At 33.0% G+C, this 22,196-nt stretch overlaps 2 protein-coding genes across 3 annotated transcripts; both read right to left on the bottom strand.

The window, feature by feature from the left end:
• Positions 1-125: 125 nt before the first annotated feature.
• On the bottom strand, positions 126-12,795 carry LOC104901907 (uncharacterized). Of its 2 annotated transcripts, XM_010689531.4 has the most exons (16): positions 12,635-12,795; positions 10,468-10,785; positions 10,259-10,387; positions 9,964-10,171; positions 9,047-9,193; positions 7,302-7,376; positions 7,097-7,168; positions 6,276-6,347; positions 5,704-5,775; positions 5,521-5,592; positions 3,846-3,917; positions 3,003-3,074; positions 2,753-2,896; positions 2,501-2,572; positions 1,445-1,591; positions 126-628 (listed from the first exon to the last, which is right to left on the bottom strand). In XM_010689531.4, the coding sequence occupies exons 2-16, from the start codon at positions 10,666-10,668 to the stop codon at positions 444-446; spliced, it is 1,740 nt and encodes a 579-aa protein (XP_010687833.2). In that variant the 5' UTR covers positions 10,669-10,785; positions 12,635-12,795; the 3' UTR covers positions 126-443. The 2 variants fall into 2 exon arrangements, with proteins under 2 accessions (XP_010687833.2, XP_048490526.1); XM_048634569.2 differs by lacking the exon at positions 12,635-12,795 and having other exon boundaries at positions 10,468-12,368.
• A 6,999-nt stretch (positions 12,796-19,794) lies between these two features.
• Positions 19,795-20,661, bottom strand: LOC104902440 (putative F-box/LRR-repeat protein 23). Its single transcript, XM_010690228.2, has one exon. The coding sequence runs from the start codon at positions 20,659-20,661 to the stop codon at positions 19,795-19,797; it is 867 nt and encodes a 288-aa protein (XP_010688530.2).
• Between the last annotated feature and the right edge of the window lie 1,535 nt (positions 20,662-22,196).

Raw genomic sequence — 22,196 nt, 5'->3', positions numbered from 1 at the left:
CTTAATCTACACATTCTATACCTTCACTCAAAACATCATTATTGATTGACTAATTCGACTTATTGTTTGGGAATCAAAAGTCCCTAGTCCCTCAATTCCCCAAACTAATCTCCGTTTGGTATAAATCAAGTTGAAATTCAAATATTGATATAAAAAACATAGTGTTTTGTGCCAACATCTAAATGATACCACTTCCATTTTTTTTTTCTACTGAAAGCATTATATACAAGGGTTCAGATGCATGGCTATTGCATTGAAAACAAACTATTTACAATAATCCATCAAAGTTTCTTCTCAAGATCACGGCTCCCATTCATTTCATAATCGTAATCATAATCATAATCATAATCTTAATTTAGAAGTAAAATTTATTCCTCCCCACCCGTCAATATATACAATGCCAGCCAAGGCAGAAATAAGCTATTTACAGTTGCAGCAAGATCTTATTCAGGACGGAAGCTGATCAGATTAGGAAGGGCGGACGTCTGGAGCTTCCTTATCTCAGGTGCAGTCACCTTGCAGGACTCTAACGTCAATGACCGCAAGTTCTTTAAAGGCTTCAAGTGTTGCAACCCGTCATTTGTTATACGGGAATTTGAAACATTCAAAGATACCAATCCCGTCAATCCTGCACCGAGTTTAAAGGAACAGCAAGATATGAGCAAGTAGACCCAAGAATTTCGAATTTCGTTTTAAGTAGAAAATAATGTGGCTTCGAATGAGCATAAAGTAGGGAGCTCCACGATAGAGCTCCTCCTACCTTCCAACCATGAGATTCCGGGTTCCACTCTTGTCACCCTCAAGTAGGGAGTTGTGGTGGTTATATTCTAAGGCAATCTGTTGCCAACTAATTTCCAGATACAAAAAGAAAGTAACATGGCTTCAAATTCTTGGTTGGTGCTACTAGAAGAACAAAAAAAGGGGATATTTTCTAGGAAACGTATGCTGAACCAAATCTCTTACCAAGATAAGCATATTGTTCACATATTCTCGTATTGACATGGTAGCCATCCATATTTTCCTTGCTCGATTAAGGTGCCAGACTAAATCTCCAACATCCCAATTTTAATTTCTTGGGGGCAGGGTGAGGGGGAGAAAGCCCATTAAAGATGTAGATGAACCAATGAAAACTTGGTAACGTTAATGAAAAGTTGGCCGAGATAAATGGGATACTTCAACGCTTTAAAGTAGCATAGACAAGTCAAACCAGAACCAGTTGATTTAATATGTGCTTCATAACAAAATTACACCTCCAACTCAAAGAATCACTTGAGTTAATTAATAATGTTTTTTTTAGCAAAAACGGAATATGTTCTTAACTTAGAAGTGAAACTGACAATTGCAAATTCTATCAAAGCCAACTCAAAGAATCACTTAAAGTTCATTGATAGAAAGAGATCATCAATGCAAGTGTTTTCCATCTGGAATAACAACGAAAACGTACCAGAAAGCAATTCCAGGGTCCTGTCAGTGAGGTTGCAGTTTTGAGATAGGTTAAGCAGTGTAAGAGAAGTAAGATCTTTGATGTTCTTCACCCCGGCATCTGTCAAGCCTCCACCACATATTTCAAGTGACTGGAGATTTTTGAGACCTGCAACAATGGTATAAAGTTAAAGCACATGGCAATCTTCATCACTGTACACAAGAAGAAATAATGCAAATCAACACTCTCCCCAGCCGGATTTCCCTTATCTCAACCAAGACTATCATGCTATACGTCATATGTGGTATAACTAATCTAAATGTCTACGTTTAGCATCACCAACCTTTTCTTCTAGCCCATACACTATAAAAAGGAGGCGAAGGATCAAGTGTCGCATTCTCTTCACCTGGTTATCACTTGAGATTACGTGACCGTATTGGCCCTAATTTAACTTATCTTAACCTTTTACAACTTGTTGTAGTTGTGAATTGCACTTGGGTAAACTTTATTGGCCCTGAACTTAACTTATCTGATTTTCTTAGCTATGATACATCAACTTATCTGAACTTACTAGCGCTTAACTCGTTTAAACTTATTTTTCCCTAACCTATCTGAACTTACAAGCCCTTACCACATCTTATCTAAACTTATCTTTTACCCAAACTTGTCTGAACTTTTAATGGTTTCCGAAACAAGCGAAAATAAGGTGAGGAGAACAAAGCCTGGGACTAGAAAAGGGAAACAAGCCAAAGTTTCATTATATCTAGATATACTGAACAGAATAATTTGGCCAGCCTTCACTTCCCTACATAGGGGAGAGTGACAGCAGCACATCTAGTACCACCACAGTACTTCCATATATCAACAATTCAACAAGAAGTCACAAGCACTAGAAGAGTTCATAAACATTGTAAGAATCACTTAAGCATCAGACTAGATTTAAAAGAAAGACAAGGTAAAATATTGGTTTTGATCTCTAATGTGAAGTAGCAGACAGTAACAATATTAATGCCAAAGCAGTATTCCAATGCAGTGATGTAGATACTAAATGCAACAAGAAAAGATGGCAAGACTTACAGCGCAAATATTGCGTCCCTGAGTCCGTTATTCGTGCCCCAAAAAGATCTAAATGAGTCAAGCCAGACAGACCTGCAACATAAAAAATGAGACTCAAACAGAAAACTCCGAGACACAGAAATCCATGTATCAACCAGAAAAAATTTGAAGTTTTGTTCCAGGTTCCTCACAGAAGTGAGGTTGGACAAATCACGGTAATTAAAAACCATATTCACTATATCAACACACTTCTACAGAAACAAAACTGCTTACTTGCCAATGCTGCTAAACCAACATCTGTAATTTGGCGAGCATCAAGGTTTAGTGACTTGAGAGAACTTAAACCAGACAGCTTCTTCAAACCAGCATCGGTGACCAAAGTGAAAGACAAATTTATGCTCTCGAGGTTCAGCAAACCTAGAAAGTACAATAAAGATACAAACAAGACCATGTCAATCCTAATCAGTCCATGGAGACATTCCCCCAAAACGCTGCCATAAAGAACAAGAGAATGATGCCTTACCACTTAGATACCGTAGTCCACTGCTTCCAACTTCTGTATCTGATAACTCCAAGTTTCTCAGTAGCAAAAGTCCTACTCATAAAATTTAGAATTTTTTATCATACAAATGCTCCCAAACGCAGACAAAACATACCTATTAAACATTAGCCCTTCCTCAGAGCCCACCCCAGTAACTCTAATTCTTAAAAATTCCCAGTTAATAGAAAAAGTGAAACAATCAAAAATTGCATTTTGCATATGGAAAATGGCCCTTATCATCATAGGCAAGACAGTATAAACATACAAAAATCACAATCCTAGAAGAAACTTATATCTCCACCTACTTGATTTTCCATCACTACTCAACCACCATTATTGGATCCACAGCAAGTACATAACCATATGCATATAGAAGCTAAAGGATAATGACATGAATAGCAGCTTCAACATTCGATTCACATACTCCATCTGCAAGCTCAGAATTCATGGAGAATATAAAGCAAACCTAAGTAACATCATATGATCAGACTTCACAAGTCTGTCACTTGCATATCCAATCATCCAGAAAATGGGTCATATACAACTTAGAAGGATGATAAGAAGAAAAGGCAAGGATCGTCAACCATACATAAAAATGGGTTGAAATGTACCATCATACTAATACATCGTCTAACCAATCAGAAACAAAAGATAAGCATGTCTAAGAAAGCACTTTTTCCATAAAAATACACACAAAGCATTTACACTATTATCACATGCTTTAAGTAATCAAGGTAAAAAAAATGAACTGCTAAAAATGTCCAAGTGGACATCAAGACATATAATATTGTGAAAAAAAGAAGCAGGGGGAGTAGAAGGACAAACCTGCCAGGTTAGCAAGTCCTTCATCACGAATTCTACAGGAGTCTAGGTTCAAAGTTTCCAAATTTGATAAACCTGAAATCATGCACGAAACGGGACAAAACATCCTCAGAAGTCACAAGCCATTGACTCTTCCAAGTTCCAACTCAAAATATTAAAATAAAAATGCATTTCTACAGACAATTAAGAAAAAAAGGTTTAAGACTGGCCGTAAATGAGCAACTAACAACAGAAGTGCTAAGATTGTTAAGAAAAAAAATACATGTGATGCTAACAGAGAGGATGCAGAAGTCCAAAGATTGTTAAGAAAAAAATACACGTGATGCTGACAGAGAGAATGCAGAAGTCCATAGATGCTAATATTGAGATTTAGGATGTTTAACGCATCAAAATAGAAGATATCCCAAAGTGTACAATGTCTCCAATTGGTATTCATTTGCGAAGCCAATAGAGATCCAAACAAAAGGCAAATAGTTCCACGAACCTTTCTCCATTTGTAAAAGTTCACTAGGAAAAATTGCCATTCTGATTGACGATATTTACCACAAACGAGAGAGCTAGAATATTCAGGCTAAACTGTAGCAAACTTTTATAATATTGGTTATCTAGTCGATTGATCGTCTAAAAGCACGTCATCAATCTTAGGTCTCTGGAGAAGCTTACACGTGATGAAACTGAGATATATCTTTTGCAAAAGAAAAGGGCCAAATAAGTGATGTCACTGGCAGAAATTAGCAGAGAACTGTTACATACTGAAAATTCTGATGTGCACCCAGGAGCACAGTGCCCACGGTGCACCCAATAATTTTGTTCCGTTTTTTATGAGCAAATGTTATATTTCAGCAAATATTCGTTCTAAGCATATTTTTCAACAAAATATATATTCTATTTTTCCGTGAAAATTGTTCTATTTTCAATAAGTAAATGTTCGTTTTAAGCTTAATCTTCAGCAGAAAATTATGTTCTACTTTTCGTGAAAATTGTTCTATTCTCGATAAGCAAATGTTCTATTTCAAAAAATGTTCGTTTAAAGCTTACTTTTCTACGAAAAATATGTTCTATTTTCCATGAAAATATGTTCTATATTTGATGAGCAAATGTTCTATTTAAGTAAATGTTCCTTTTAAGCCAAATTTTTAATGAAAATATGTTATATTCCCAATGCAAATGTTCTATTTAAGTCTTATACTTAGAACTTTTTAGTCCTAATATAGTACATGTTACTTTTATATGTTTGAACACATAATTGAATATAATGAAAACAAAAATATATAACTCACACTTGTTCAAATGGAAGACCAAAAATGTATGAGGATAAGGTCATTGCTTAAAAAAATTGTTCTTTTCCCTTGTTCCTTGTACTTTTGTTTATGTTTAATAGTACTAGGTTTATTCCCTTGTAAAGATATTCCACTTCATCAGTAAAATATTCATTTTTGTAATTGGATTCTTGTAATGTTCCACACTTCCACTTCAACAGTAAAATGTTCGTTTTCGCAAGTGAATTCTTATAATGTTCCACTTCAACCGCTAAATGTTCGTTATCATAAATGTTCTATCTTGTATTGTGGAAGCACAATTCATTCTGCTCCCGAGAGCACAATGCACGGATTAGTTACATACTAAGTACACACAAGGAGAATGATGCATGGGGAAGTAATCAGGTAGCAATCATAACCTTTTAGATGAACCAAACATGCATCTGTTATGTTGTTGAAGGCCAGGTTGAGCACCTTCAAATTCTTAAGTCCTGTGAGATAATAAATGGTTTAAGCTTCGAAGGTAAGACGAAATAGCAGCAGAATCTTAAGAAATTGTGAAGCACATCCATTTCCATTTAAAGAAGCTCACTAAAACTAACCAGAAAGCTTATCACACCCATGATCAGACAAGCCGCATCTGCTTAGGTTCAGATATGACAGAGCCACAAGAGCTGCATCGACACAAATAAAATTTTAGGCACATCTTTCGGCCATAAGATTTGCCATAGGATCAAGATAAAATCATCTAATCAAGAATGAGAACAAGACTTCCCCCTTCCACAAATGAAACATATAGTGATTCTCCATTTATAAGAGGATGGTAATTCTAATTTCATTTCCCTGCCCACTTCATCCATCTTGCAAATTTAATGTGTAATACGCTTCTAGGAATTGTAGACTTGATCCATGATTCTGCCAAGCTTACAATATATCCCTACACTAGGTCAGAGGCTGGAGACCACAAATAATGATGTCCGTGGACTCGTCAAGATGTTCAGTCAGCGGACCAAAGAACAAACAAAATAGTTTAAGTATACCACTGTGCAAATGTTTATGATGGCAGAATATGATAAGCATCCCCGATAAGCAAGCGTTTAGGAGGAAGGGAATTCTTGTCAGCTACTAAGTTTCTGAATTTGGAATATACAATTGGTGGGTACTCATAAATAACCTGAAATAGAATTCAAACACGCAGCACTAAGCTGGCAACCTTCCAGGTTCAACAAGATAAGATTCTGCAACCCTGTCAACAAAAGAAGTAGGTTCCATCAGACTCAGAGTAGCTAAATATTATTTCAAAAAAGAATCTGACACAGAAGCATCTGGAGAATCAGCTGATGTACTAGGGAAACTATACTGAGAACGCTAGCCTCATCAGATTATATTATCAAGGACAAAAGATTAACATAGGCATAGACTAATCAACACAATTACTATGACAAAGTGCATTATGAGACATTATATTCGAACCAACTACTTTACCAGACATAATATTAAAGGATGAATACAGCTTCAAGGCTCAAGCAATGAAATACAGGAGTGAGGAAAAAAAACAAAAATAAAGAAAGAACTTCATATTACAAACAGCTTGTACCAAGCAGAATATGCTTCTCTTCTTCAATATGTTTTAACTTTTTAATTCCTCCTTCCAAATGAAAACCAAAAGTCCTCATTTCTCCAACAACAATAAACATGTTCTCCAAAAGCTAGAAGAGAAGATGATAAAGAAATAACAGTCAAAATTTTAGCATGCAGATACCTCAAGTCCAAATTAGCAGACTCTACCGAACAGGGAAAACATCAAGATTTAACAGATAAAGTATGTTACAATCAAAACCGAAGTACCACCAGCACACAGTATGATGTCATTAAAGCGCTGCACACCAACACATCTAAAATCAAGCAAAAGGGGATGCAAAATTTGCAGACAGAAAGTGAGTCAACACTAGCAAAATACAGGATTAACAGATATTGCAAGGAAGGTATCTCTACCTTTCAAATAAGCAACGCCGGCATCAGTAATGCTGCTGCAAGAAACTTGAAGTTCCTTCAAGTTGGATAATTCTGGAGCAACAAAACAAAGAGAGTAAGGGGAAAATCATTACATGAATCTAGCTTAAACCAAAGTACAAAATTGCAATTATATTGATTAAGTCAATGGACTGGCACTCTGAACTTTATCCATGCTGATACCGACCTGAAAGGGCCTGCATATCTGAGTCTGTAACGCATTTACAATACCGAATGTTAAGAGTCTTGAGCTTCTTGAGACCTACAAGTACATGAAACATAGAAAGTCAGAATAGGAGTAGATTAGCTTACATCACAAGGAGCAAATTTCCACAGCTATAAGAAGATGATCCAGGCTCCAGAACAGAACTGCATATCAAAATTCTAAGCTAAGCTCGATACTCTAATATGTATGCAAAGGTACACCATAAACGGCATTCAACACCACAAATAGCTTTCAGGCAGGTTTGGGAGAGTCCAAGTACACAACCTTAACCTGTTCATACTATGACCAATTTCCTTTATATTGGGTTGAGAGTTTAAAGATACACAACATAGATTACATATAAAATTAGGTACATCATCATGTTTATTTCATAAACTGACAATAAAGAAACAGAAACTATTTCTGGTTCCCAAATATTAGCTTCTACATCGAAAAAAAAAAAAGTAGAATCTCACAACAATATCAACAACAATCACTCAGTTACTCAAATAGGCCCTCACGTTGTAGAAAGGTGTTTATAACTTTATATAGTCCCTAGATGGCATTGGGCCTTAGCGATTCAATGTTGCCAAGTTGAAGGGCTTAATTGAACTTAATACCTACTGTTTCACATGCGAAGAGGACTAGAGCACATCTTGTGAGTAATTTAGAGTCACCCTGTCATACACATGAAAGCAACATCTCTCATCATACGTGCAACAAGTAAGAGCTCCTTTCAAAAGTAAATAACCAATATCTGATGAAAAAGATTATTCTGACTTGATAGGAGGCCACATGTAGGAGCACCATGTAAAACGACTCTGAGTCTCATGTAATAAGGTATAGATCAGAGTATTGTGGGACATATTGGGATGTCAGTGTTATTCTAAGATCTATATTGCAAATAAAGAAGCATGCTGAAGCGATGTTTTAGAAGGCATGAGATTCACAAAGAAATATCCATCCCGGAGCCTAGGCCATGAAGTATGAAAAAGGCTTGCCAAAGCGATAGCGAATGCCTAGTCGAAGCAAGATGCACATTTTCATGAGTAAATACTTCCTCTGTTTCTTTTACTTGTATCGATACACTTACTTTGACTGGAAATTTGAGAATAATATTGTTTTAGCATGTAAGGTGTTAGGATTATCTCAATATATTTACAAGATTTCAACTTTCAATAATTTTCACAAATTTATAATTAGAGATATTAATGGTCAAAGTTGTATATCGGCAAGCATAAAAGTCAAAACATTGCAAGTAAAAGAACACGGATGAAGTACATAATATACTCCATCATGTAAAGAAGATTAATCTAAAAATCCTATCATGTAAACAATAATCATCACTGAAAATTTTGTAAATGAAGTGATAATCGAATTGCTTCAAATAATATGAACTGGACATTCATGACCTCTTTTCCAATAAATGAATAATATGCTACTGCAATTTATTAAAACAGCCAAAAGGCATTCCTCTTGCACCTCAAATGTCTTTGTGGGCTTCTGCTCAGCAACATCGCATGGCCAAAAGCCCAAAGGTGATCTTTTAACGCGCCACCTCAGTGCCTCAAAGGCAACGAAATTTGTAGCGTTTCAAGTCAAGATAAATTTTTCTCAATGATAAGACAAAATCAGAACTTTTGGGGTCTTCTTCACCCTAGGATGTGATGTGTCAGCATCAAGATGACCTGAGTTCCTTATATGATATGATAGATAAGAAAACAAACCTTTAAGATGAATAAAACCACCATGAATCCCAGAGCATCTCTCAAGATCCAATTCATGCAAGTTGACTAAGCTGGAGAAAGCACGCATGCCTTCAGCAGTTACAGCTACGCTCCTCCTAAAACTCAAGGAAGATAGGTTTGAAAGCCCTGAGAAACATAATGTTATCAGCTACCATACAAAAAGCCAAATACCAGAGCTCCGGGTATAACTTGAAATGATAGCAGATAATTAAGCTGATGTATAACTAAGAAATGAGGACCTCTGTGATTCCATACTCTTCATCTGCCCTTGGAAATAGACACCAAGAAAGGGCCTCCTAAAACATCAGTCCTCTATGACACGGATAGCTCTTTTTTTCTTATAAAAACAAGATTGGGATAGAAGTCAATTAAAGCATGAAACTTTACCTTGTTCAAAAGCTTAACAGGCAGAAAATCCCAACTCAAATACAGAGATCAATAGATAATGCATAAAAAGTGTTTTCGTTCTCTCAATAGCATTGTCAATAAAACATCCAATTCCAAGGTGCATTACAAGTCCTACACATATTGAGGTCATTGAAGCTGATATTCCGCAAGAAAGGTACACCCCACCTAACATGAGACTATCAAACAAGACTCTGTTCTGGCCTTAAGAGCCAAAATATTCATGTTTCTCCGTATTATTCTAAATCTTGCTCCACTTGACACAAGCCAGCTACCGCCTACCGGCTACCACCAAATGATATAATTTTCAAAGGCAAGGTCATCCACTTATAAGAAAATAACAAAGCCCCAACAGAATGTGACAAAGTAACTAGCAGTAATTGAAACCTTAACATTAGCGAGCAGATAAATTGATAATACTGGTAGTAGATCATAAGAAGCCCACCAACTAATAGAAAACTTAATATTTCCACAAGCAACTAAAAAATTACCATTAAGATGCCTTAGGCCATTTTGTGAGATATGATCACAGTAATTGAAAGTCAAAGCTTGAAGATTTGAGCAACTTTTTAGAAGAGCCAACCCAGAATCTGTCACATCAGAACCAGAAAGATCTACAGATAGTAAAGACGATCCCTGCGAAGAGATTACGTCAATCCAACCATCGTCAACTCCAAGATAATCTCCCAGATAGATATCCTATCAACATGAAAACAAAATCACTTAAATCAACAATAGATTCATAAAACCACAAAACACACCAAAGTAATGTCAACTGAGACACACCTGGAGAGCACAGTCTCGGAAAGCTTCAAGTGAAGTTTCAGTTAAGCAATTTGAAAGGACTAATTCATCAAATATTTGCTGACTTATATCTCTTGGCAGCACCGAAAATGAGCTATATTTATCAATATCCTGCATCACAAACAAAAGAAAGAAATATTAGTAGATAACTATCTCCGAGACAGGACATTAACATTCACCAGAGCTCTTACCTGGCGAGCTTTATGGATGCATAACTCCATCAAAGAGGGGCAACTAACATCCTCTGGTTGACAACCAGATGTCGTCCTAAAAAATGGGGTGCCCTGTAACCATTTTGAACTACCATTTTTACAGTATCTTCTATTGACCCCTACACGCACACCATCTTCATTAACCTGATTACCTCTCTTCCTTGAACAAACTCCACCCATTGCAGCAGCAAATAATTCTAAAAAGCTTCAAATGGAGGCAAACTCTTTTGGAGGAAAAATGCAAACCCCATGTCTATAAGAATGAATCGTGGGATCTCCCTGATCTTGTCAACAAATCTTAAACCAACAGAAATTCATCCATCAAAAAATAAGTTGTATCATTGTAAATTAAATCAATATAGTCATACAGGATGAAATACAAAAATGCTGCGACAAGATACGATTTCCTCTTGCTAACTGCTAATTGGTATCAGTCAGAAGATAATGTATCGCAAACAAAAGGCTCCATGACATGAGTTGTTCACTTAAATATGCAATTTATACTATATACTCCGGTGTACCATACAGCCAAACGTATTCTTTGATCATTTCTCATTCATAGAGCTCCAAATTAGCAAATAATGTGTAATAAGCAAAAAATATGGCTTTGGGTGTATGGAACACTCAGGATGTACAGTATAGGCTTTCCTGAACTACTACAACAACACCTATGCCAAAGCTTTGATGCCAAACTATGGGGTCGGTCAACAAAAATTTATTTCCTATGGCCGTCCACAAAATTTCTCCCATTTACTCCTCTCAGAGCTATATACTCCAATAAGCCCATTTCATGTATATCATTCTTAACTGAGAATGCTAAATCTTTCAAGGTATATAGCTCATAATTCATAATTGTAGACCAGTCATTTCCACCAAGTAATAAAAATCACCAGAACAGTTAAGAAAATAACATCTAAGATAGGAAGGAAAATCAATACACAGCCAAGAATACATGGATCAATCAATTTCATGAAAAATAAAATAAGGTGTAGAACTGTAGAATATACAACAGTAAAGGCCAGCTGGCAGTTGCAAAAGTGATAAATCAATTCAATGAAAAATAAAATTCATAGCAGTCATCATTGACCATCTCAAAAAGTTCTCATTTTTTCAGTAGCACAATGTGCTTAGATTAAAACCTTCCACAGATTATTGCTAAAGAAGCATGAAAGTTTGAGCTCCCATTACTCACTCAACAAACCATGTTTACCAAGTAGCATCAAATCGACTAACCACAACAACTATGAGAAATTACATCAATGCTCATCAAATTAAATATGGAAAAGGAAAATTACCTAATTCGCTAAATCCGCAAACTGTTACCCGAAATAGACAAATTGTTACATGCAAGTGGTATACTTTTGGGCTAATCTAACAAATTTAGCAAGTCAATTACGTTTTTATACCCATTTTTGTATCGCGAATTATGTAACACCGATCAGAAGGTCCAAACTACAAACTACAAACTATAAAACATGCACAAGTGCACCATAAATCAAACATCTAAAACAAATACAACAGTCAATAAGGAACCCAAGTGGAGATTAACAAAGGAAACATAATATCACACATTTTATACCAATCCTCCACTATTTTTAATCATATTTCTTGTAAGCTGTAAAATAATCTCTTTGACATTTGAAAAAGAGATATATACTAATTTTACTTTAATACGCCACACCATTTCACAAAAAAATAACATATCATGATATCACAATACCCAAAATTTGACAATCATAGAAATAAAATAATCAAGTCTCAAATGATCACAGAGAAAAACCCAACAAAAAAAACACTGAGAATATTTTTGCTTTCCTATTTTACAAAGAATCATGAAGCTATCACAAACAACAAATAATCAATAACATACAATACTAACAATATATGGGGTTGCAAAAAAAAAAATACAAAAATCATAATCAAATTAATAAAGATATCATTTTTCATAACCAATCCAATACAAAAAGAAAACTAAAAAGCAAAGCAAAAAAACCCAACAACCAAAAAAAAAAAAAGAAAAATCTGAATTTTCCCCTAATACTTTTTGCAGTAAAGAAAACAGGGTTTATGTCAAAATATTAGAAAATCAATAAAATAGAAATTAAAAAAATTGGCTGATTAAGCAAGAGAAAAAAAAAGGTTTTACCTTAAAAAACAATTCTTCTTGATCAAAATTTTCAGATGATCAACTAAAAGAGTGAAGTAGTGTATAAAAGAGAGATAGAGGAGAAAAAAAAGAAGGAAAAAAAGAAGAGAGAGAAATGATGACACGAAAGAAGAAGAGAAGTTAATAGACGAGGGAAATGTGGAGGAAAGATGGTGCATCCGAGCCTAACGCCGAACCTGCTGATTCTTGACACTTGGATACTTATGATGTTATTTTATATGGTATCGTTTTGGATAAGGAAGAAAAAAAACAAGGGGCTGATGTGGGCCCATGATCCCACTTTATCCAGTATAATTTTTTTTGGAAATATTCTAAGGGAGATATTTATTCTTTTTTTAGAGGTTACCTATGGCATATTCGGCGAAAGTAGTTGTTGAGACTTGAGATAATGGTTAACGGTCTTAAGGGCCTGTTTTCCCCAGCTTATTTTCAGTTCAGTTCAGCTCTAATAAGTTCAGTTCAGTTCAATTCAGCTCAGTTCAGCTCAGCTCCATTCTTTTATAGCTATTTTGTTAAATATTATTATTATGTTGGTATAATTTATTTTACTAATTACTCTTATTATTACTATTATTATTATTATTATTTAAATATATATCATTACTATTAAGTATTATTATTATTATTGTCGTTTCTATATATTATTTTGTTTATTATAGTTTTACTCATTATTATTACTATTATTATTAGGAGGAATACGGTTTAGGTCAAAGCACAAATAAACCCACTTTTTTAGCCCATAAATCAATCAAATCGCGTCAAGACGTTTTATGATGTAATTTTCGCGGTCCAACCCAATCATTATTTTTATTACTAAATATTTTTATATTATTAAATCTAATTATTAAAATAGTAATATTAATTTACTTCTTAGATGTTATTGTTATTATATATCATCATCAAGTATTAATATATTAATACAAATAATATAAAATAATTATTATTAATTATCATTATTATCATTAATTAATATTATTATTATTAATTTATGATTATTAATATTATTTATTTATAACTATCATTTAAAAATATCCAAAATACTATTATTATTATTATTCATTATTATTACTTATCATTATAATTATTATTTAATATTCATATTATTATTGTTTAAAATATTATTCATATATTTATTACATTCAATTTAATTTAATTTAATTTAATTTAATTCAATTCAATTCAGTTCAGTTCAGTTCAGTTCAGTTCAACTCCAATAAGTTCAGTTCAGCTCCAATAAGTTCAGTTCAGCTCCAATAAGTTCAGTTCAATTCAGCTGTTTTATGCCGAAGAGAACAGGCCCTAAGTAGGGTATGTTCTTTTCGGCATAAAACACCTAAATTGAACTAAACTGAATTGAATTAAACTGAAATGAATAGTGATATGTGAGAGTAAAAGTATTGTCCAAAGCTCAACTGTACTGAACTGAATTGAACAGGAAATAAGCTGGGCTAATACTCATCTTCTGTTATATAAGTTGTTAGATTGGTAAAATGATACTCCTTTTGTATTTTTTTATAATTTTTATTGTGATTGTACATGTTTGTCGATGCAATTATTCAACCTTAAATATATTTTTTACATATATATAAAAATTATAATGATTAAATATAAATAAAATAATCTTTGAAAAAAATCAAACACAACCACCACATAATTATATTTCTTATATATTGAGAAGAATTTAAGATTATTTCTAATAGTGAATAATATCAAGATTGTAAGTGAGAATGATAAAAAGTACCGGAAGAGTATCTTGGTAAAGAACTTAATATTATATTTATAAAAATGATAAATACTTAGTTTTTTAAATCACTATTCTAAATCCTCAGACCAATAAAACTTGCTTTACCAAGATATCATTTATCATGTTCAATAAACTAAAATTTTAACTTGATCAAACTTAGGGCCTGTTCTCTTCGGCATAAAACAGCTGAACTGAACTGAACTGATTGGAGCTGAACTGAACTGAACTGAAGAGAGCTGAACTGAAATTAACTGAACTGAATTGAATTGAATTGAATTGAATTGAATTGAATTGAATTGAATTGAATTGAATTGAATTGAATTGAATTTAATTGAATTTAATTTAATTTAATTTAATTTAATTTAATGTAATAAATATATAAATAATATTTAAATAATAATAATATGAATATTAAATAATAATTAATTACAATAATAAGTAATAATAATGAATAATAATAATAATAGTATTTTGGATATTTTTAAATGAGAGTTATAAATAAATAATATTAATAATCATAAATTAATAATAATAATAATTAATAATAATTATTTTATATTATTTGTATTAATATATTAATACTTGGTGATGATTATATAATAACAATAATATCTAAGAAGTAAATTAATATTAATATTTTAATAATTAGATTTAATATTATAATAATATTTAGGAATTAAAAATAATGATTGGATTGGACCGCAAAAATTGCATCATAAACTGTTTTGACGCGATTTGATTGGTTTATGGGCTAAAAAACGTGGGTTATTTGCGCTTTGACCTAAACCATATTCCTCCTAATAATAATACTAATAATAATGAGTAAAAGTATAATAAACAAAATAATATATAGAAATAATAATAATAATAATACTTAATAGTAATGATATAAAAATAAATAATAATAATAATAATAAGAGTAATTAGTAATAAAATAAATTATACCGACATAATAATAATATTTAACAAAATGGTTATAAAAGAATGGAACTGAACTGAAAATAAGTTGGGGAGAACATGCCCTTACAAAAGTTACTCAAAAAACTTTTGACGCATACACCTATATAGTTGAGATGTGAGCAAGGCCTAACAATAGCTAAATCACGTCTTAATTTATTGCGTCATTATACACTATTTTGATCATTTTTTGAGATTTAATTGTAGGAAAAGTATTTTTTTTTAGTTATTTTCATTTATCTCGAATCTTATTTAGTTCATCTCATCTCATTTTTGTACTTTGATAAAAACAAGTATTATTTTTACCTATTATAAATGATTAAAGTTATTAATAATAGAAGTTGTTTATTAGCAAATTCATATAATGCAATAGGATACAAATTAAGGAGGTAAAATTAAAGTCTGATGGACACGAACAAAATAGTCCAAATTAAGCATGACTAGGTTTTATAATAGTACACACATGAAGGATACATAGAACTAATACAATCACAATAATATGAATGTTACATAATACCAAAAACATGCATAATACCCGTCAAAAAAAAAAAAAAAATGCATAATAGTGCCAATGAAAATAAGAGCCCAAAACTTGAGACTATATATAGAATACTAGCCTTCTTTACACGCGATGCGTGCGTGAATTATTTTGACAATTATTATTAAATTTCATCTAAATGCAATTTTGAAGGATGTAATTTACAATTATCATTAGTTCTAATTAAATATCACGTGGTGTAAATATAAAATACAAATTACTTGATGAAAAGTTGTTTCTTGGTATTTTTATTACTTGTTAATGGATGTTGGTATCGTTATTGCATTTCAAAAGTTTAGGTAAAATTAAAATTTTAGAGTATGTCTTTAGTTTTGTAATTGATTTGAAAACTGTTTTAGTTATGCTAATTTGTTCTTCAATCATAAACTTTTTCTTTCACTACACATATTTTCATGAAAGCTTATTTTAGCTACTTTGAACTTCGGGCCTATTCTCTCCAGCTTATTTTCAGTTAAGTTCAATTCAATTCAGTTCAGCTTAACTCAGTTCAGTTCAGCTCTGGGCAATACTTTTACTCTCACATATCACAATTCATTTCAGTTCAATTCAGTTCAGTTCAATTCAATTTAATTTAATTCAATTCAGTTCAGTTCAGCTGTTTTATGTCGAAGAGAACATGCCTTTCCATTGATATACATATTTTAAATCAGGAAGGGTTATAATTGAAGAAAATCTCGAAATCTTAATAGGTAATATTTTTTATTGAATGAAGGGTTAAAAAGTCTTTTCAAAGGGGCATCATAGCTCCCCTTGGCTTATAAAGATAAAATATCTGTCAGCGTCCAATTTTGTGTCTTGAGCCTTTAGATAATGTTAATTACTCCCTCCGTTTCTTTTAAATCTAAAAAGCAATTATTTATTTAAATTCACTATTAAAAAGCAATCATATAATAATGAAATAATTTATTTATTATTTATTTATTCACAAATTCTTGGAAAAGACGGTCTCACGTTAATCTTAACGTGAGATCTGCCCAAATTCAAGAGATATATGTTTTTTTAAAATGGACAACGTCTCGCAAATTCTCACAATTATATTTTTGGCGAACTAGTTAAGTACTTTAGCACGCATAATAGTTTAGAGCTGGTAATCTATATGTGGACTTACATTATATTTTAGTTAACATATCCAGTCATTATTTAGTATCATTATTCTATAATAGTTAAAATCTATTGAGCATTATTGTATAACTTTTTTATTAATCTAAAATGTCAAATACAAAAGACAACATGATGAAAAACAAAAACTTAAAACAATCTAGCATTTGAAGTAATTCTACCAATTTCAATTTGCTTCTTGAAATTTGTTTTTATTAGTCTTTTTCAAATTACTTTTCTTCCTTACACTTCTTTCATTTAATTTGTTTTTGCACGATTCAGGTCTAAAATGACCAATGTAATTGTAGTTAATGAGCATTATACTTTTAGACTTTCATCATCAACAGTGTTCCTGCTCTTCCTATCAAAGCCCTCCCTTTTCTTGTTTTATTTTCACTTTTCTACCACTTTGATTTCTGCATCAGTGACGTAATATTTCATTTTGACCTAATTTGTTTTACAAATATATATATATATATTGCCCACTGGTTTTGTTATGTAAGTTGTTATTCAATTTTAGGATTTTTTGTCCAAAACCTCTTAACTTTTGGATACTTTGCGAAAAACTACCTTAAAAACACGAAGTTATCCAAAACTACCTGAACTATGCAAAACCTTTGTTGACTCATACCCAATTGGTTAAAAGGAAAAGTTGACCCGGTTTTTAGCCCCTTAAATGCACGTGCAGGTCACGTGTGGCGGTTTTTCACCCAAAAAGCCCTGTTTTCCGCCCAAACCACTGCCCCTCCTCATCACCGCCACCCAACGCCCCAGCCACGACATCGAACCCAACCATCCAGCAACTACCAAACATAACCACCGACACCCAAAAACCATTACACTACCGATACCCCCCAGGCCCCCACCACACCATAGCAAGGAACCCACGAACCACCGCAACCAAACCCATTGCCACCACTTGAATCATCTAACCCATCGAAACCATACCCACAACCCACAACCCACTGCCGCCATCACTCAGCCCCAAAGCTAAGCCTAAGAATCGCAACCACCCCATCGAACCAACTGAACCATCAACCAATTCAAACCTAACTTCTGCTTTTGTTTTTTGGTGATTTCTTGGGGTGGGTTGTGATGGTTCTCGATCTTGGTGTCGGGGTGGGTTTATGATTGAGAAGTTGGTGGTGTTGGTTATTTTGATATGAGAAGTTGGTGGTGGTGGTGCGTTTCGGGGTGGTTTATGATTGAGAAGATGGTGTTGGTGGTGTAGAGTTTTGGGGGCGGTTCATTTGGTTGAAGGGTGACGACGGTTAACGGTGGTTGAAGGCCGACAACGGTTAACGATGGTGAGGGTAGGTTGCATGTGAGGAGGGTGGCGGTTTGGGCAGAAAATGGCTTTTTTGGGTGAAAAATTGCCCCACGTGATCGGCCTGTGCATTTTCGGGGCAAAAATCGGGGTCAAACTTCCTTCAAACCAGTTGGGTATGAGTCAACAAAGGATTTGCATAGTTGAGGTAGTTCTGGACAATTTCGTGTTTTTAAGGTAGTTTTTCGCAAAGTGCCCAAAAATTAAGGGGGTTTTGGACAAAAAATCCTTCGATTTAATTCATATAACTATTCATAATTTTCACAAATTGATTGTTAAATAAATGTAAAATCCAAAGTTAACATTGACATAGGCAATTTAATAAAGTAGGGACGCTATGTTAAATCCATATATATATATATATATATAATTATATATTATATATATATATATATATTAATATAATTATATATATATATATATAATATAATATATATATATAATATTATATATTATATATATATATATAGGCAAGATCACATGAGAATGCTCCTTACATGAGAAATGAGAATGAATCTCAACCACACAATTAAATTAGAGTTACAACACTTATTCACTAGAGTTGTACCCCTTAAAAAATTTTGAGTCCAAAAAAATTTATTTTTTTTTAATTTTTTTTTTCTAATATTCTTTTTTTTTTGCATCACTTTTTTATTAGAGTTACATCACTTATTCATAAGAGTTATAATACGTAAAATTCATTCTCATATAAGTGTGCACTCTCATATGAACTCACTTCTATATATATATATATAACCCAAAACAAATAAATGTCATATTGTTATTACATGTAGTCTCCTCTTCCCTACCCAAATCAAATGATTAAATGAGACATCAAACAATAAAAATGTACGTTTCAAGGACTCAAACCCAAAACCTCTCATTTGATATGCTAATATACTAATAATATTCATGTTAGTCTTTTGGGGAGAAAATCATTTAAAAACAAATAACTAGTTAAATGATAAGCATTGAATTTTCACACATGCAAAAGTCATATTTCATTATATTGTATCACAACTTTCACAAGTGCAGATGCAACAAGCTAAGAGCCAAAAAAAAAAAATACTACCAGTGATTGGGTTAGAACCAAACCACAACAAGATTAACTGAGACAAAGGAGCAAACAAGATTGTAATATACTTCCTCCGTTTCATAATACTCGCTACACTTTTTATTGTGAGAAGTTTTGAGATTACTTGCTACACTTCTTCTTTGGACACTAAACTCTCTCTATCTCTTTCCTCTCACATGCATGGGTCCCTTTTCTTTTTATTCTCTACCTCTTTCTTCTTCAAAAAATGCTTAGGAGTCCGTGAATTGAGAAGTGTAGCGAATAATATGAAACGGAGAAAGTATAACAGATCCAGCAAGTCAGAAAAAGAGCTGATAATTCAGTCAGAGGATCATTATTCATGGTTTAAACTTTAAAAGGCCATAGAAGCAGCAGCAAACTATTGGACTAGAGGAAGATCAGAAACATCAATAGAATCAAGTAAGCCAGTAAAATCAAAATCAAACGCTTGATGATGACTACAATCTTCAGTGGAGTCATACGGCTTTCGCAACTTCTTAATCTTTCCACATCTTTTACCCAATTCACCCGATAAATCAATACAAAAACATGCACGTAGATCAAGATATTCGAGAAGAGGACATCCATCAAGAATTGCTTCCAAGCCAGTATTTGTCATAAGGTTTCCAATCACTTGAAGTTTGCGCAGATTAGGCATGTTTTTAGCTATAGGTAGAGCTTGTTCATTACCAACATAAAAAATATTGTTAAAAAAGCTATTACACCCAATACCATTTAAGCTGAATGATTTCAATGAAGGGAAAGTGTGGCCAATAGCTTCAATGGTACCATCACAGTAAGTACATATCTCCATTTCCTCGAGTATTGGAAGCTTTTTTATAGCTTCAAGAAGCCCCTTATCAGAAACATTAACATTGTGCCCAAGTCGTAGGTGTTTAAGATTCTTTGATCTTTCAACGATGTACATCAAGGTGTTATCATCACAGACATATTCCAAATATATATCAACTAAACACCCAGAACTACGATCAACAGCGAAACGAGTCATGGCATTGGCATTAGACATCAAGTGCATATTAGCATATGAAAGAGTCATGTTGATGATCTTATACAAACAAGGTTGTTTGCAGAGTTTACGGAATAACATGCAAACTTTTTGAACATTTTCGATTATGTCAGTTGTGTATAACTTCGAGAATATTAGGGACCAAACATCATTGGGAAGCTCTAACCAATTGGGAGTTTTGTTAATCTTGTTCTTCTTCCTGTTTTGAGAATTCCTCATTTTTCGTTTGAGTTTGGTTGAGATTTGAGAAGATTTGAGATTAGGGTTAGGGTTAATGTGAGAAAATAGATGATGATATAGTTAGGGTTAGGGTTAGGACGAGATGAGATTGAAGACTTAGTGATTACTATTAGTCTTGGGCCTGTTGGCTAATTTGGAATTTGGATCACTCTAGGTTCAGTTTACCACATTTGTTCATACGAATTTCTTTTCTTTTTATTTGTAACATTTTAAGTTTTTACGGTTTAAATATTAGGTATGATTTCTAGCGCGAAAAATGCTTGGTCATGGACAAATTTTTAACCGAGTTAGCCAGGCTGGCCCAAATTTTTCGATTCGGGATAGATATTGGGTAATTTAAAAATGGTATTTCATTGGAAAATTGGTTCAACCCAAGTTATTGGCTCGAAAAACAATTTTTTTGGCATAAAAAGTTGACTTGAAATTTGGCCTGCCCGACCCGACTAGTGGGCAAATTTTGTTGCCGACAGCTCGACCTACCCGACTAGCGAGCAGATTTTTTTGCTATCAGCCTGGTCCGACCCGCCATTTTATCACCTTTAATTTCTATGTACTAACTCGATCATTATTTTTTGTAAAAGAAAAAAATTGTTACTATATACTCCATCTTATCACCTCTAGTTACCATATATATTATACTATATACTCCCTCCGTCCTCTATTAGTTTACCCCTTTCTTTTACACAGAGTTTTAGGAGAAATAATGTTGTGGGTCATAGAAAGAAAGAGAAACTATTATTTTATATTAAAGTTGAATGTATGTGTGATGAAAAGTTTGTGGTCCCATTGCAAAAATAGCAAAAAAAGAAAGGAATAAACTAATAAGGGACACCTTTAAAAGGAATACGGGTAAACTTATAGAGGACGAAGGGAGTACTTCACACCCATAACCCGCCATTTTATCACTTTGAGAAATATTGTAATATAGAGGTTACCATATATATTATACTATATACTGCAGTCTGCACACACATAACCCGCCATTTTATCACTTCGAGAAGTATTGTAATATAGAGGAAGATAAAGTATACGTCCCTATTCAAAACATTTGTTTTGTTTCAATTTCTAAACATATTGGGAGTAAGGGTTTGTTCACTTCGGCATAAAACAGTTGAACTGAACTGAACTGAATTGAACTGAACTAAATTGAATTGAATTAAACTGAACTGAACTAAATTGAACTGAACTGAATTTAATTGAACTGAATAGTGATATGTGAGAGTAAGGGTTTGTTCTCTTCGGCATAAAATAGCTGAACTGAACTGAACTGAACTTATTGGAGCTGAACTGAACTGAACTTATTGGAGCTGAACTGAACTGAACTTATCAGAGCTGAACTGAACTGAACTGAACTGAACTGAATTGAATTGAATTGAATTGAATTAAATTAAATTGAAATAAACTGAATGTAATAAATATATAAATAATATTTTAACAATAATAATATGAATATTAAATAATAATTATAATGATAAGTAATAATAATGAATAATAATAATAGTATTTTGGATATT

Source organism: Beta vulgaris, chromosome 8, assembly GCF_026745355.1.
Source record: "Beta vulgaris subsp. vulgaris cultivar EL10 chromosome 8, EL10.2, whole genome shotgun sequence".
Classification (NCBI taxonomy): Eukaryota; Viridiplantae; Streptophyta; class Magnoliopsida; order Caryophyllales; family Amaranthaceae; genus Beta; species Beta vulgaris.
The sequence above is the reverse complement of the archived record's forward strand: the minus strand, read 5'-3'. Positions and strand labels throughout refer to the sequence as shown.